At 38.5% G+C, this 18,036-nt stretch overlaps 1 protein-coding gene across 1 annotated transcript in view; it reads right to left on the bottom strand.

Moving 5' to 3' along the window:
• Positions 1-9,099: 9,099 nt before the first annotated feature.
• The window catches only part of TRPC6 (transient receptor potential cation channel subfamily C member 6), a 107,487-nt gene continuing 98,550 nt past the window's right edge, over positions 9,100-18,036 (bottom strand). Inside the window, exons 10-12 of the mRNA XM_075140098.1 lie at positions 12,770-12,853; positions 10,793-10,868; positions 9,100-9,251 (exon numbers count right to left, since the gene is read on the bottom strand). Coding sequence (XP_074996199.1) covers positions 9,100-9,251; positions 10,793-10,868; positions 12,770-12,853 — 312 coding nt within the window. The remainder of the gene's footprint in view (positions 9,252-10,792; positions 10,869-12,769; positions 12,854-18,036) is intronic.

The following is an 18,036-nucleotide window of genomic DNA, read 5'->3' as shown; positions in this document are numbered from 1 at the left end:
ATGTTGGCAGGGCCAAGGCACTGCTGTGGGAAATTATTGTTTTCAAGCTCATTGTTACTTAGGATAAGAGTAGATGAAGGAACATGGAAATACAGTTGGGAAATAAAATTGTTGTTAAAATATTTGCTTTATTGGAAAGAGAATGAATCTTCATGTGTTTACATACCCAGTTAAGACAGGGATGGACTTAGCAGAAGATAGGGTTTAGTGGGACTTAGGTAGACAGTGTTAGCGCAAGAGAGAATGTAATTCTCGCAAACTGGAGAAAATGTGATATGCTTCTAGGCTACGTCAAATCCTCCTGTTGACCCAGACAGTAATTATGTTTATTTTGGATAGCACTACAAAAAAAGTGTTGTTGTGACTCAGCTAAGTTGATGATGAGTTGTCAATAGTTTCTTTGCCTGTCGTCCACATGTGGACATCCACTACCGCATAGTTTTTGGCAAAGAAGGAATTATACATCTAACTCTCCTGAGATGTCTGGTGGACCATACACCTCAGAAGTTGCTAGAAGCTGTCTTTCAGACAGTCAGTCACTACTACCTCAGTTATATTGGAACTACCCTTAGGTTTTGCTTTGCAATTTTTAGGATTAGAAATTTACAATCGTTACTGAACTATGTCATTGGAGATCCCAGGATGGTCCTTGGGAGCCCACCCACAGCCCTGCAGGGATTTCATCGTAACTCAACCCCCATTGTAACAGTTCCCTCTAGTTCCCTCTTACCCACCTGAACTGAGAAACAGCTGAGATGATTGCATTTGAAGACTAGTTTCTCCAGGTTGTTGCTATTACACTGACTTGACTTTGGACAAAAAACTACAGGTTTGTATTGCACAGAACAGCGTGCATATAGATAATTTTCAGTCCCATTATAAAGTTAATCTAATTGTCTGGGTACATAGGAAGGCAAATTCACTCTTTGCATATTGCCATTGAAGTCACTGGGATGGATTAATTTGACTTAGGGCCTGCAAAGTCTGAAGTAATAGCCCTGCTACAATGTGCCCTGTGAATCCAAACATAATTTACCTGCCAGAAATTCCAGGCTGTCTTTGCTATAGCCTGTTAAATAAGATGGATATCTACCACCATCTGTCTTCTTCTGGCATGCATCCTGTGGTCTGCGGACATACAGAGGACTTCACCTACTATTGCATAAACTGATGTTATTTACTGCGCATGGAAGAAGCTTGTATGACAAACTGTTGGCTAGCAGCTGCTGACTATGCTGCGACAACACTGTAAAATGTATAGACATTGAAAATGATTACTTGAAATACATTTATTTCAACCAGAGTTGAATTCCTGCCTAAACCAAGTATGTAAACCAAGTATGTAAACCAATAAACCTAAAAATAAATGGGTAAGCTTAATTTACTTTTCAAAAGAAGTGTTAGGATAAGTTTAGCAGAAACAGTTTACTGGAGAGGCATATATATGTCAACTTTGCAGTAACCAAGATTGCTTTGAAATTTTTCAAGTCTTCTGTTTGATAAAGTAAGCGAAGATCTGGGATTATTTTTTCCAGAGCTACTGCAGTACACTGACTGCAGTCCTGTGGCTCAGGAACTGTTCTCTGTATAAAATAAACTGAAAGAAATATATGTATTTGAAGTAATTTCAAGCAAGCCTGATGACAAGAGCATTTGTTAAAAATATCTCTAATTCTTTTAAATTATGGATAACTGCCTTCTCTCCTACCGAGCTCCTGAGGAAACTTACAAGGACCGTGACATACCATCATCCTATCAGACACTGTTGGGGCAAGGAGGTGGGGATACCTCACTGGGATCATCAACACACACCCTATCCCCAACATAATCATCTCCTTCAGATTAAGTTTTGGCTGGTGACTAGAAAATTTACCTCCATGAAAGAAAAACATCTTGGTGCTTGCTTAATGCAACGATTGAATAATTTGAGGTTGAGTGATCAGCTACTAGATCAACTTCAACTGATGGAAAGCCAAATGTAATGGAGATTAATTTGTAAGAGACACAAATAATACAGGTATCTGAGTCTTACTAAAGTACATTGTTTGAAGCTGTGAAACCATCAGGACAGAAGAGCACTCAGCATATTTTCATGTGCAACTTCTTGTTAGGTCACTATTTCCATGCAGACCTCACCGGTGGCCCAATAAGGAATTACTATTTTCTCAAGACATTGAGCTACAAATAGATTGAGCTCCGCCAGAGGCTGCGCCTCTGCTCTAAGCCAAGATTTACCTCTGAAGCAACAATCAGGCAATAGAAGTCTGTTGAGTGAAGGCCCTGAAGCAGAGGGTGCTGGTGGTCTGTGCTTTCTTTCACAGAGACATTCACAACTAGGGTTTTGTGACAGTGGATGGGACTTACCTGAGCAGTGGAGAGAAAGAGGTATTTTGAAAGCATGTTTTGCTGGCATATTTTAGACATCTAAAATTGTCTAGATTTTTCTATGTCTTTTCAGAGATTAGAAGAGGAGCCTAGATGGCTCACTGAGTTATCTATGTTGCGGATATCTAAAATAGGAGAGAGAAAATCTCCAGACGCATGGAACATTCATGGGTGGTTACGGGCAAACTTCAGACAGTAAAAGAACTGTAGGCTCTGTGGGAGTGATTTTCTCTTTATTTCCTCCCACTCTGATACCGAGAAATCTTTCTTGGTCCAGCCAGGGCTTGGCTTTAACACTCTTGATGGTACCACAGTCAATGGCCTCCTGTAGGGACAGCGAGAAGTCTCTGCTGAAGGGATGTGGCTGTATCAGGCAGTTTAGTTTCCTAAAGCAAAGCAAAGTGTAAGGTCCGCTCTAGGGAGAAGAAATTCACAGTATTCTTAAATGATGCTGACGAATTCGAGCATGAGGCCATTTCTAAGAGAAACATTTTCTTTTGAAAAACAGAACCATCATCTCAGGAGAAATCATACGTGCTCTAGCACAGCCACCCAAAGTAGTCTTGAATCTTTTACTACCAACATGATTTGATAGCAGCCTGATATTGTACCTTATTGTCTGTTCGCCAGAAAGACTTGTTCATGATGTGTGTTTTTTTTAAACAATTTACTGTGTCAGTGATTTTTCTCCATTCAAAAGTGAGTATGTTATGACCCAGCTGCAGAGACTCAATTTACCATAAGGAGATGGGGACTGAGTAACTGGGCTACAGACAGGACAGGTTCAGTGAGTGTCTTAACTGGAATTTTTAGAACTGCAGTTCTCAAATACAATCCCATAGCGATGCCTTTTGCTGTGAAGACATTAAACTCATGAAATTTGTGGTTTTTCTCTATTGAAGTGGATTACACCATTGGAGTTCTGTAATAGTTAATCAAAATTTTTTCTGGAAGCAAGGAAATACTCCATTTGAAAAAGAATTGAGGTTTTCTCTTTTATAAGTTCCTCAAACTACTTATTCAAGTGTGTTTACATCAGTTAGTATCATCCTCCCCTGGCACAAATGAAGAAGCTGAGGAACAGAGAGTTCAACTGGCTTGACAAAGGTCATGGGAAAATAAATTTATTTGTAGAAATCCATTCACTAGCTGAGAGTGAGTAGGTTTTGCCTACAATCAAAAAGTTTTTGGGTTGGTTGTCATTTTATTTATGCCCTTTTGACAGACTGTGCAAACTTACCAGAATATACTCCTTGTTGTTTATAAAGCACAATGAAATATCAAAGTGATATAAAAGTGTTCATTGTTCATACATAAAGGTGCATAAAAATATTGCTATTAATATTGATAATGATTCATCTGCTGAACTGTACTTTGCATACTATAAGATCTGATCTTTTTCAATTACTTTGATTGGAGGTCCATCGATTAAAGGAACAAAGAGAAAACAAGGAGTTGAATCACAGAATATTGAAAAGGTTAAAACAAAACCAGATGCAAAATACAGTTTCTTGGACATAGAAAGCACTGAAAGATTGTACCTTGTGATCCCTACGGCACTGTCACATTAAAGACGGTGACAAGAACAGAAAGAGGAACAGGAGACTCAGGTTTTGCAATAATGGAAACGAGAACAAATGGAAATATTTTGAGCTACTCAATCATATACACCAGGGAAGAGCAGTGTATCAGATGGGATTCCCTGCCACCTAAGTACATGGAGTTTAAGGTACACTCCTCAGCCTCACCTAACTTCTCTTTTGTTATGAGCTCCTGAAGTACAAGTATTTTTCCAAACACAAACTTTTTAATTTATGACGTCTATTTTCCACAGGCCAGATTAAAATTTAAGCAGGAACATAAGCGCTTAGAAACATTATTCACACCAAGCATTTTCTAACGAATTAAAAAAAGCATTAAATATTTACATGAAAAACGAGCAATTTTCAACATAAGGACAATTTCTGCTGTTCTGCAAATGAGTATACTTGCACATTATGTGGTCTACAATGTATTAATTATAATATTCAGCTACAAATTTCAAGCTTGAGGGAAATCTCCTAGAGGCAAACATAAGATTTCATTGGACTCAACTGCATTTTGGGACACTGCAGTCATGAGAACATGTTCTTAGTAAATTACACGATACAGCTGCTATAGCTGAAGTTGCCAAGATCAAACTGTATATTGTAAACTTTAAAGACATAATATTGAAAATATATGTTCACCACAATGTACTAAAACATGGGATATGAACTTCTCTTTATCATAAAGCTCCTGGTTTATCAACAAGAATTTAGTTGCCATGTGTACAGCAACTTACAGTTTTTCTTATGTCTGGGGTAGATGCAGTTAATGGGTATTTTCATTTATGCCTACAGTTACAGTAATGAAGAAGGAAAAAACGTAATATTACCGCAGAACCATACTCATCCATCACCCCTGGGGGATGGGCTGGATTCTTCTGGAGGCAGGTTAGATCCTGCCCCTCTCAATGACTTCAAGCACTTCCAAGGAGATGAGCATGTGTGATGGTTCATGGCTCTGCAGTGTATGCAATTATCATGTCTGCCAAGCTGGGACTTCTCCCACTTCATTAGAAACATTGCTAACAGCTACAGTGGCTTCTTCAGAGTACTCGGAGAGAAATGGTCACTTCTACTATACGACTCACCTGGGATACTTGTCAGTCTTAAGATGAAATAAAATCATGCCTTTGACCATTTCTATCCACCGGATATAAAGTAAGTCTAGATGAGCTCAGATGCAGAAGTCTTCATGGCTGCCATCTAAAATCAGATGAACCTGTAGATCCTACTTCTAAAACCAGTAGGATTCATTGGCGTGGCCTGGCAGTGCTCCAAAATAGGGTGAAACACAGCAGATTTTAACCTGGAATATCTGAATCTATATATGAAACCCTGTAGCTCTTACTCAGGACCTGTTACTGTAAATATTGAGTACCTTAAGCTTGCACTGCAGTATTACTCTCTAATATCTGCAGTCCTCCATGATGTATAAGGCTTTTTCCCAATAGTTAGGCATGATTCGGTTTCATCCAGAATAGTGGGAGAAACCCTTGAGCAAAGCTTTGTTGATTTGAGGATTTTCTTACTGCATTTTCTTCTGTTCAGAATTTCTTAAGCCCTCCTATATCTTTTAATGAAATATGTTTGCATGAACAGAAAGGAGAACGTCTAAGAGATGACAGATTCTACTTACCATGTCTCATAATTCAAGCTTAAGAAATATTCAAGGAAAAAAAATTATAAAGGCAATTCTTCTTCACAGTAGGTCTGGTTTAGATGTGGAAGCTGCTGCTGCAGAAACTGTGAATAGCTGAGCTCAAAAAATTAACAAGATTTAAAGAAACAATTAAGTAGGTAGCAAGACTATCTTGTTATCCTAATAATTCACAAAAAAATCTGGAAACACTTCCTCATCAAAGTTATGTCAATCTTGCCTTATTAGAAACCAGAAGGAGAACTAAGTAGGATGCAAATTATCTGTTACCTACTACAGATGTTCTGAAACATCTAGCATCAGTCACATATAGCAGACAAGATACTTGACCTTGAGTCTAATCAAGTATGAAAAGACCTTTGTTCCTTCTGTGAAACTTTTTTTTGTACTAGTGTTGCTAGCAAATTAAAGTATTTTACCATATTTGTCTTGCTGCTGTCTTCCAAGCAAGAGCAGCAAAAGGTTCCCAGTAAAGGACCAACGTGCTCATACGATGCACCACAAAGGTATTTTGAGTCTGGTACATTTAATTTTTTTATCAGAATAATATATTTGGTATTGTGCTCATTTTAAATACTACATTGCTTGTCACACTACATTTGGCAATAGACCTCTTCAAATATATTTAACAAATTGTTCCATGAGTAATAACTACATATAAAATATCTTCATTGAATTAAAAAAAATCCATATGTATTTTCTTCATGAAATACAATATATACATTACGATCTTATAGTTTTAAGGTAAGTCAAAATTTGGGCTTAAACAATTTCACAGTGTCCATTTTACCTCTGTAATAAAAATCTTCACTTTAAAAGTGCCTGGATCTTAAACTGTGTTTATGTATTTCCTTACATTGGGTTTATGGCGATCAAAGGTTTTACCATCATCTAGCACTAGACCGCAGATCCAAATTGTACATTACAATGGCCAAAAATAAAGACTTTTGATTACTGAAAGCGAACTTTGACTGTCCTTGTTACCTCAAGTTCTGACCACAGATTTTCTGAAGAGCTTGTCAAAGGTGTAAGATCTGCTTTGAGCAGTACGGCCTCTAACACGGTTGTTCAATGGAGCTGTAGTAAGCGCTCACTGCTTCAGAAAACCAGGCCCAAAATACTCAAGCGGGAACTCAAAATCAGTGGCCAGTCCTGGCCAAGGGAGATGGGCAGGAACCATCCAGGAGCCAAAAGGCAGTGAAGTTAGCGTCACGCTGCCTTCCAGCCCGCGATCACCCCAACTGCCTTCATTTTCCACACAACGGCTGACACAGAAACCGGAGCGTTTCTGCCAAAGACCAGCCAGTCAGGTCACCTCAGAGTCCGCAGTACCCCCTGTTGATTACCGCAGGAAATACTGCAGGTTAGGAGGTAACGCTCTTCCACGACCAAAGGCGAGTTATGAAATTGGCTGTTCTGTAGCTCATAGTTTTTCAGGCCAGCACACTGTGGTTTTTAACGCAAACTGCTCTACTACCTTTGAAAATCTCACTTTCCTTCTCCTCCTTCAGAGGAAGAAGCCTTAAAAGTTTCTAAACCCTGAGTTCATTACACCTGAGGCCCACAGGACACGGATTGTCCCACACGCTCCATTTGTGGCTAAACTAACGGGCCAAGCAGAAGGCCGAGCAGTTCCCCCAAACCATGACAAACACCCTCGGGGCAGGCCGACCCCCACAGTGGCTTCCATTGCTCTCCAGGCAGGACACAGCCCCTCACCTCCACCTGCCTCCACGCTATTTCAAAGCCCGTTCCAACACACTCTTTTTTCCCTGAAAATACACAGTGATTTCACCAACAATTTTTAAAAAAAGGACTATCAGTAAATTCAGCTAGAAACTAATCTAAACCCATTAAAAAACAACCTCCAGCCTAAAAGGGAGAGGCAGAAACATTCTGATACATTCCACAATAAATAAGTTTCACAAAGCTAATTTAAAAGCAATTACTGAGAAGCCATTTTCAGCCTTGTTTCCTGAACATACAAGGCATTTACAGGTGCGTTATACATCTTGATGTTCCTGTTATAATTTTTCACAGCCCTTTTGCTCATTTGAACCAAGCTTACAGAGAAGCAGAGATCCCCAATGCAATATATGCTTCTAACAGTCCCAGAATTGCTGATTGTCAGAAAAGAGAAACCCGAATTACTGTATTATCTGATGGAAAAATTAGATGGAATTTAGCCTGTATCTATCTGGAGAGACAGAAACCAGCCGACTGTCCTGTATGGACGTATCAGCTGGCCAGTCACACAACTATCAGCCAGACACGGCACGGGCCACCCCTTCTCCAGTTTAAGAGAAGGAGACATAGAAGAAGTATTGCAGTGGGCAGGGTGGAAGCATTGGAGGCTTCTGCTGATGACATGGAGTGAAGATTCTTCACTGAAGGAGTCCTATGGAATACAGCACAAGAGCTGAGCTTTCTCCAGTGGAAAAAAGGACAAGGGATGCAAATCCATAGAAGATGAGATTTCATGAATTTTTGGAACAACGTGGTTTTGTTTGCTAAGGATAGATCTGAACAAAATTCAATAATTTAAACAAGTTTAACTGTGGGGAAACATGGTCCCCAATGCATGACATTCCCAGAATTCAGAGAGAGGGTTTGCACCTTACATTTTAGTAACTTCCACCTTAAACAAACATGTTACCCCTAGCCCGCAGTTTGCGAGTTTTAGTTCAAGACGTAAAAGCTGGAGAACTTGGGAATTCTGGAACAGATTAGAACTTCAAGGATTAATTATTTTGGATTAAAGAAGTTTTCTTCAGGCCTCAGCAATAGCTTTTCAATAAACTTGGTGAAAAATATTTCTTTCTTAATGCACTAACTCCCATTGGAATCTAGGTATCTTTCAGGATAGTCCAGTGGTGACAGGGATAAGTAGGGGAAAGTATAACACAGTGCTCTGAGTATTCTGATATCTACCTCTTCAAGGAAACATTCAAGTAAATTACTTTAATATCCTGCACATTTTTAAGAAAGGCAGTTAGCTTTTTTTTTTGCTAGTTGGGAATGCTTGAAGAATTAAATAGCTTTTGATATAAATATGTAAAAGCCTGGAATTTTCCTCTTTTGCTTCACTAAAATATATGTAAGAATGTCTATAAAAGGAAATTTGCGAAAATAACCAGTTAATGTAGGAAAAGTTTATATTTATGCTTTTAATCTTTCATGACTGGGCTTATCGAGATTCCACTGGAATTCTAAAAGGGGTAAATTGTATATTAAAATGATCTCAAATTAACTCTTCTTCAGCAGGTAAAGAATAAATAAGTATCCTTACTCAAGTGGTATCTCCTCCCTACCGTAGACCCAGAGGATTTGCCACTGTGGTTTTTCAATAAAGAATTGGAATGATTGGATTTCTGAATCTGTTGTAGAAATGTGAGCTAGACTCGAGAAAAACAGAAATATGGCTTTAAGAAGTGAATTGTTAACGTTCTGTTGCCTTCTTAAACATTTAGGTTATCTCTTGCTTTCTTCTTCCTTGGAGTCAATAGACAGTTTTTCCCCAAGTTTCCTTATAAGTTCTGCCAGATCTTCAGAATTTTGAGATTTTTCCTCAAGGAGTTCATACCGGAGACTTGAGATGTCCTGTTTAATTTCCTTCAGTTCACCTGTAACAAACATTAGAAGATCACACTATTAAGAAACAAAGGAAAAAAATGGCATATCCAAATATCTCACAGTTATCATGGGTTTTCTCTGGATTTCTTTGTTGAAACAGAAAAAGCGGATGTTCTGCTGCCCATCGGTGAATGGTGGCTTAGGGATAGGAATATGAAGATGCAGTTCAGGAATCAAAGAAATCTGAAGGCAAAAGTGTGAGAGATCACATCAATTCACAAAACTGAAATGATCCATTAGATGGAAGCTGCTGTACTGCTGCAAGAGAGATCATAGAATCATAGAATCATTTAGGTTGGAAAAGACCTTTAGAATCATCGAGTCCAACCGTAAACCTAACACTGCCAAGTCCACCACTAAACCATGTCCCTAAGTGCCACATCTACAAGACTTTTAAATACCTCCAGGGATGGTGACTCAACCACTTCTCTGGGCAGCCTGTTCCAATGTCCGACAACCCTTTTGGTGAAGAAATTTTTCCTAATATCCAATCTAAACCTCTCCTGGTGCAACTTGAGGCCATTTCCTCTTGACCTATCGCTTGTCACTTGGGAGAAGAGACCGACACCCACCTCGCTACAACCTCCTTTCAGGTAGTTGTAGAGAGCGATAAGGTCTCCCCTCAGCCTCTGTTTCTCCAAGCTAAACAATCCCAGTTCCCTCAGCCGCTCCTCATAGGACTTGTGCTCTAGACCCTTCACCAGCTTCATTGCCCTTCTTTGGACATGCTCCTCAATGTCTTTCTTGTAGTGAGGGTTCCAGAACTGAACACAGTATTCGAGGTGCGGCCTCACCAGTGCCGAGTACAGGGGGACAATCACTTCCCTACTCCTGCTGGCCACACTATTTCTGATACAGGCCAGGATGCTGTTGGCCTTCTTGGCCACCTGGGCACACTGCTGGCTCATATTCAGCTGGCAGTCGACCAACACCCCCAGGTCCTTTTCTGCAGATCATGCAGATCTGAAGTGCCTGAGTCCTCCTGGCCAGCAACAAGGCCTCTCACTGTCCAAAAGAGAGTGGTCCTCTCCTTTTCCTGCTGCGCTAAGTGTCTTTCCAGCATCAGAGGGGTGCAAACAGATGAGAACATTTCCGTGAAGTGCATTCACTAGCTATTTCCAGCTAATGAATCACACCAGGAAAAGGCTGAAGCATGTGTATCCCCATATATGAATCCCCAATAAGAACACATATCCACACAAGGGAGAATTCATACGGGAGTGCCCCAAACCAGCTGCTGCATTAAATGCAGCCTCACCATGGGAAATGCATGGGCATTACTAGAAGTAGCAACACTTTTCACAAGAAGTTGTCAGATCAGTGATAGTTTCTGATGGGAGAGCAAAGACAGAAAACCACAGCTCTTCCTTAACTTCAATTTCATGTTCATTTTACATCTTCCACTTGTAGACATGTCAAGTGGATTAAGTATTTTGGAAACATTTTTTTCAAGTGGCATATGCATCCACTTTAATTAGTTTGTTTTGATTCTCTGATTAGAGATAAACATACAATTCATCAACATACTCACCTTCATTGACTTCATCACTCTCCTTATCTATCTGAGCTTTCAGTACATATCTTTTAATGAGACGCTTCATTATTTTCTGCAGAGAAGAAAGAAAGAAAAAAAGAGTTTTCTTAGCTGGACTTTCTAGTATTGCTATGACATTTCAAAATATGAGCTCTGTTACCTTCTGTTGCATTCAGACGTTTCAGTGTAGGACTTGCCAGGTTAAAGGAATATAATGTAAAAATCTCTGCTTTCATCTACAGTAGATATTTAAACTTCATGATTCTGCACATATATGTACATGAAAGTTAGAAAACTAAACACATCTTATGAATGTTATCATTCATGAAGCTTAACCTACTACTGGAGTCTATGAGAATGATTAATACAGTTGCAGCTTTGACTTCCATGTAGGTGAAACCATCAAGCCTTTATTGTTACCAGACGATGATAATGACCCTGATTAGCAGTGCTAATTGCAAAACCCTTTTGCCATCAGTTTATTTTAATCTATTTTTATATTATATTTGATAAGTTATATTTTCCCAATGCGAGGCTTAGAGAAAGTGGGACCCACAATTCTAAGAGTCATTTAAGCATCTCAGCTGGAACTCATCACCAAATACAGATATTTTCTAATGTAAATATACATATCTGTGGCAGTCACTTTTAATTCCCTCTATGGATAGAAAAAGCAAACCTGAGAGCACAGTTCATCTCAGACAACTAAAATTGATCAAATAAATCACACCATTACGATGACTACCCTCTCTCCTGATAATATGGGGAACCTAGGCCAGCAAATTTAGATGTAAATTTTACCTTTCCAGGAAAAATAAATTCTGCCCCTGACTCTCCAATTAGTTCAAATTTCTTGAATAAGAACAAAGTATCTAATTACCTTTGAGGATCTATCTTTCTATCTTTGGGTTTAATATTTTCATATGGTGTAACCCATGACAACACAATAGTACTTGTTTTTCACTACAAGATGTAAAATGTACATAGGTTTATGTGTCTGCTTTTGTCTCCACAGTAATAGACCTGACCAGAGGTGGTTGTGAGGTGAATCATGCCAGATTAGTGGTTCCAGACCATCACTACAGTCATGCTTGCAAGGTCAGCAGTTGTAATCTGAAAATGTTTCAAATACAAAGTCACACATCCTCACATTTATGGGATAAATTTTTAATCTTAATATCTATCACGGCATCATAATGAAATCGGCGGTGAAAAAGTCAGGGAGTTTTTGGAATAGACTTGTGCAGACACTGCATAATGTAGGAGTGAAGCAGAGCTAGCCTGCCCAAGGGGAAAAACTTCTTTCTGTCTTATGGTTAAAAAAGGTATACTTGTTTTCTATACTCTTTTGTATTTAGATGGTCTTGTTCTATTGCCCAGGCAGTTCTTGCTTCTTCCTTTCCACCTGCTTGGCAGTATTAGAGGAAGGAAAGGAGCAGCCTCTGGACCAGAATAGGTGAGATTTATGTGGACTGTGCTGGGTCTCTTTATACTTAACTGCACAAAGGCTCATTGCAGTTGTTTAGGAGGCAAACAATAAACAGACTGTACTGATAGCATAAAGGCTGAAAGATATTTGCAGTGCTTGAGGTATTAGCATATAGAGGTGTGGCACAATAAGCTGAGCTGCTTCAGCAGATGGAACGGGAAGATTTTGGGTTTCTTTTTGGTTTTCTTAATTCACTGCGCAGTTGAGGATTCAACCTGTCTCTAAAATTAAAAACATTTTTCAAGCGTTTTAAAATGTTGCACTATAAGGGGAGCACTTAAGAAACAAAAAGAAGAAAAAAACACCCTCAGATTGTACTGCAGATATCTAAATCATTGCATTTATTTCTGATATATACAAGGTTTGTGGATTTATTCTTACTCATTTATTCATGTTATTTGACATAAATTCAAAACTGTCCTCATGCTGTCGGTCTGCCAGTTCTACTACTTCTTGATTTTGTTTCAAAATAAACTGTTTTTTACCTGGTATTGCCTTGGAGGATTGTTTAAACTGTTTAAGTGGATTTCATCTGAGCTTCTTATACTTGATTGCTTCCTTTGACCAAGCTGAAATGGAAACATTAGTTACAGTACAAAATAAACAGAACAATATGGTTAAATTATCTCGTGCATATATTGTATGACAGAACATTAGCTGTTAAGCTCAATTTGGGGAGTATTAAATTACTGTGGTAAAGTCCTTGTACCCGTGCAGAATTTCATCACAAGAGTTGAAACAAATCCTTTCAGATTGTGATGTAGGAAAGTGAGAACTGGGAGGTTTTCTCCCTTTATTCTGCCTGTCACCTGCTCCTAACATGCCCAAGGGACCAGAGCAGAGCAGCCACCTCCTCGTGGGCTTTCCCATGCTCCTCAGGGGCACAGGAGGGGGATCCACATCAGGAGGAAGACAGCAAGGGTGCAGCACAGCTTTGAAGGCAATGGATGAGGGAGAGTCAGGGCAGGGTGTGGGAGAAGCCAAGGCAGAAGGAGAGGCGGCAGCATTATCCCTTTCCTTTCTTTCATAGCACTTGCCCATAATTAATGTGACCTCCACTACCACAAAATACACAAGGAGTTTGCTTCCCCCCTCACTTGCACTAGTGGCTGAATGTAATCGGTTATGCAGTTCATGCCAAGGACCACAAAATTATCAGCTGACATTTTTGAGTAGCATCTTCTTTACTACACATGCTGAAAGGAAAGGGCATCACTCCCTGATGAAACACCGAGGATGTAATTTGCAGGCTTCATTACTGAAGCCTATAGCCTTCATGTAGCCATTTCTCCTGCAACTGAAATAATTACAACCTCTTGAGGTATAATGGGAGCTTCCCGTGGTTGAACTTTGATAATAAATGGAAGTAGGAATATGGAATATGTGATAAATATTCACCAGATGTCAATTAGAAAATGATAAAAACATCTCAGCGGTGAGCTTTACTGGGGCTTCATTCTAACATACATGTAGTAATACAAAGGCTACAATAAAAAACTTGGGAATTTTATAGGTATAAAAAGGCTGAATGAGGCATCAGATTCAGTTGTTTAACCAGCAATGAGGACATCAATTAAAATTCTCAATTCTCCCAGCTGCTGCAGAGCTTGCTCCTTAAAAGTCTTCTAGTTTTCTAGAATTCCAAATAACTTTACATTCACTTCAACAGTAAAGCAAATAAGTCTTCATGCATCTGCAAACAGGGAATAATTTAAATATTTTTAGATCTTGTCTAGCATTTCATAGAATCATAGAATGGTTTGTGTTGCAAGGGACTCTAAAGATCATGTAGTCCAACCCCCCTGCCATGGGCAGGGACATCTTCCACTAGATCAGGTTTGTACTTTGATATTTTTTCCTGAAGAAAAGATTACATTTATTGGTAAAATATATTAATTTGCAATTAATATAAAGTTTACACTGAATTTGGAATTTTGTTTTATTCTTTAGAAGGAGTCACAGTATCTATATACACATACTTTTAAAAAATTATATATCTAGTCAGACTATGTTTATTTGACTAAGCAAAAATAATGATAGAGGATATATAGTAATATATAAATAGATATATAAATAATTAATATTTATCTCTAACATATTAACCTGAATTTGGATGGAAATTGAATTAAAGATATATAAAAAGGGCAAGTTATTGTTGCTTTTTCTTGATTGAATAAAGCTACCTTAAACGTTTTGAATACGTATTAGAAAACATAAGTTTATCTAAACATTTTAACTTAAACTATGTATCTGATTTATAATAAAAAATAGTGGCTAGTGAGTTTACATGACTGTGTAATCACCGTGTCTTTCAGGATTTTAGAACTAATAATACTCTCTTGGGCCTCACCTTTGCTACCAGATTGAAAGAGAAAAACAATCTTCCTGCTTTTTCAGCTCTGGTTTCCTAAAGCACAATTTTTGGAAATAATGTAGTAGAATAAGAGGAAGAGTATGCTTCCTCTGCAGTGGCAGAGGAAAGTCATCCTGACCAAAGCTGCTCTAGGGCATGAGCTGGTGTGGCTGGTGTCTCAGCCCTTCGGGATCTCTGACTTTTTCTGCAGCTGTGATACCATTCATGATCCTGTTACCTACCAGTTACTTATGATCTACTAATGCATTTAATTTCATTATGTATTTTTTAATATTTATTATGTATTTTATTACGTATTTTAAATGTAATCTGTCATGCCGGTTACTGGTTTCAATTTTTTGTTATATTGGTTCACTTCAAAAGTTAATCCAATGCTTAACTAAAACTTGATTTTCTCTTGAAATAGCAAAATCAGTAATATGTGGTGAAATAAGTGAGACACCGCAAAGTTGTAAAACCAGACACACCGTAACATCTTCATCTTAACTTCGACCCTTTTAGCTACAGACTGCACCTTGAAAGTTGGCAAGTAAATCAGAAGTGTGTAACTTCATTAAATGTGCTTACGTGTAACACTAACAGGAGAGAACATCTATTGTACGTTGCTGAATGACCACTTGGTGGCAGAGATTGCCAAGATTTCATTATAACTTCATTTTTGCACAAAGTTTTTAAACTCTCTTTAAGCTTCATGCCTATGGCTTTTTCCTCTTCCAAAAATTACTACTAGAGTAAACTCAGCCTGTCACTGAACTAGAATTCATATTTTTAAGTTAATATCAATTGAACATCCACACATGAGTTACTGGAGGAGAAAAAAGTGTAATTTAAATAAAACAATGATATAAAGCCTATCAAAAATAACTCTCCTCCAGGAGTGTTGTGTGAAAGAAGAAATGGACTGTTGCTCTTAGAAAACACCTTCTTCTTTAAACTTGCTTCTCATTTCATCGCTCTCTAGTCTTAAAATCCAATGCAATCAGAATAGTAATGTAATTACTGTAGCTGTTTTGTGTAACACTTTGTTATCATCTTAAATCCCAGTTTTCAGAAGCGGCTGACAACTTGGAATGCCAGTAAATTGTACGTGCTTGGACCAGAAGGGAGGGTTCCCAGAAAATGGCTCAGTTTGCACTCCCAGAACCAGAAGTCACTTGTGAAAATTTCAGAAACACTGTTTTATACTAGTAAAGTAAAAGTTAACATATTTTTTATTGTTAGAGTGAGGGTTTAAAGCTATTTCAATAATTAGTTGTTCCTTATTTCTATCCTGAGGGGCCATGTTTTAAGAAAAAGGCTTAAATAGGTCATCTGCCACTATTGGTTTTTAGGTCAGGAAGATGAACAAGTTCTGTGACTCTTAAACCATAAACTTTCTCATTCACAAGGCAATTTTTCAGTTTAGAATAAAACTCAAAGTAGGTTTCTTTAAAAGTCTGAAAATTAATTCAGGGTTAGGAAAAAATCTGATAAATGATGGTTGCATCCTTACAGCTCTCTTTCAGAGGGACTGCTGTAAAAGCAGACACAACTGTTACTGTTTTATCTAGAATTGGTAATTATTACACTTTGCACCTTTCTAGCCATCTGAATTGCTAGGTTTAAATGTAATTTTGGAAAGGAATGATAAAAATTCAGCTTCTTTTCTTAGAGTGTAAGAATGGCATTTTTATGGGAACATAAATTTCATTTTAACAAGTCATTAAAAATAAGCTTCTAACTTACTTATGTGCTTTTCAAAGTCACAAATTAAGTGAATTAGAAAAAAAAAACCTTTGATTTGTTTTTTCTCACCATCACTTAATTTGAAGTTTATATGCATCTCCTTAAAGTCATGATTTTTCAGTGATGACTTTATCACTTACAGAGGTTGTGAAATCAATTTGCATCAAGCAGCTTGATGAAAAGTTTTGCAAATGTTGGAGTCATTAAAAACTTGAGCAAATGCAGTATTACCTCTGTTGGGTCTTAAATACATTAGGTTTAGCTTTCCCAAATAAAATGAAGTGAGATCTGTGAAATGCTAGAAAAATGACCAGTAACACACATGAGACATCTGAAGTTAATAACAATCTTGATTTTGGTGACAGTGTTTGTAATATCTGTGTTTGTTTTTATAAACTATTATGAACTTAACCAGAGGCTTGTCAGAGGCACAGGATTCTTCCCTATAGCTCCATTTTTTCCTTCTGGGATTGCAACCAGTTTCTTTTCTCTTTTACTCTTCAACTGATAACTGTAATGGAAAAAGTGCTTGTCACATTGGTGACAGAGAGCTGACAAATGCATGTAACTCTTTACTGGCCCCCTGTCTAATGACTAATGACTCTTGACTACAGACTCAAGAACTCCTAACCTTGAACAGGCCTCTGCTCAGACTACTGCCTATTTTAACAAAGATCATGGCATATTCAGATTTCCATAAATGACACATTTGTTTCTGCCACCATGACAAACCTGTAATTTTTTTTGTGTGAATGTTACCATATGCTCACCTTTCTACTCACTACGTCTGATCAGCTGTCTTGCAAAGCTCTTCTTCCCTAACGTGTTACAATAGTGCTAGTCTTTACACTTCCAGTACCACCTAACACCACGTGCTACACCCCATATTCTCCTAAAGCAATTAAGACACTGCAAGAAAAACTGACTGACTATAAACTCTTTAAATAAGCCCTTGAGATACAGCAAGGAATCAACGCAAGTGCTTTTTACTGTACTTGTCCTGTAAATAAAACGGATAACAGAATGCTTTACAATAAAAGCAGGATGCATCCTTGGTGGAAACAGAGACAGGCTACAAAGGGGTAATTTAAAAACTCTGCCCAGGCATGTGAGGGTGGTGGGAGGAAAGCCAAAGCTCACCTTAAGTTGACATTTGCAAGGGCAGTAAGAAGAGCTTCTACTGCTACAATAGCAGTATAAGGCTGAAAAAGGAAAATGTGGGCCTGTTGCTCAGTGGGGGGGGGGATTTAGTGAAAGTGGGCTCAGGTAAGGCTGAGGGACTTGATGCCTTCTTTGCCGCAGGCTTCACCAACACTCTCTCAGGCCTCTGTGCTTAGTGAAGGGATTCGAGGAGAAGGAGTATGGCTGGCTGTGGACAGGTTTACTTGAGAGAACTTGACCCAGGCAAGTCCACTGGACCCAATGGGCTGCATCCACGGGTGCTGAGGGAACAGATGAATTATGTTATCACCTTCCAATTATGCTATCATCTTTGAAAGATCATGGAGATTGGGAGAGGTCCCCAAAGGCTGGAGAAAGACAAATGTCAAACCCATCTTCAAAAAAGGCCAAAAATTATGATCTGGGCAACCACAGGCCACTCAAGCTCACTCTGGTAACTGGCCAAATAATGGTTTGAGTCCTCTTGGAGCA

The sequence above is a fragment of the Calonectris borealis genome, chromosome 1 (assembly GCF_964195595.1).
Source record: "Calonectris borealis chromosome 1, bCalBor7.hap1.2, whole genome shotgun sequence".
Lineage (NCBI taxonomy): Eukaryota > Metazoa > Chordata > Aves > Procellariiformes > Procellariidae > Calonectris > Calonectris borealis.
Note: the sequence above shows the minus strand (reverse complement) of the source record. Positions and strands in the feature narration are given on the sequence as shown.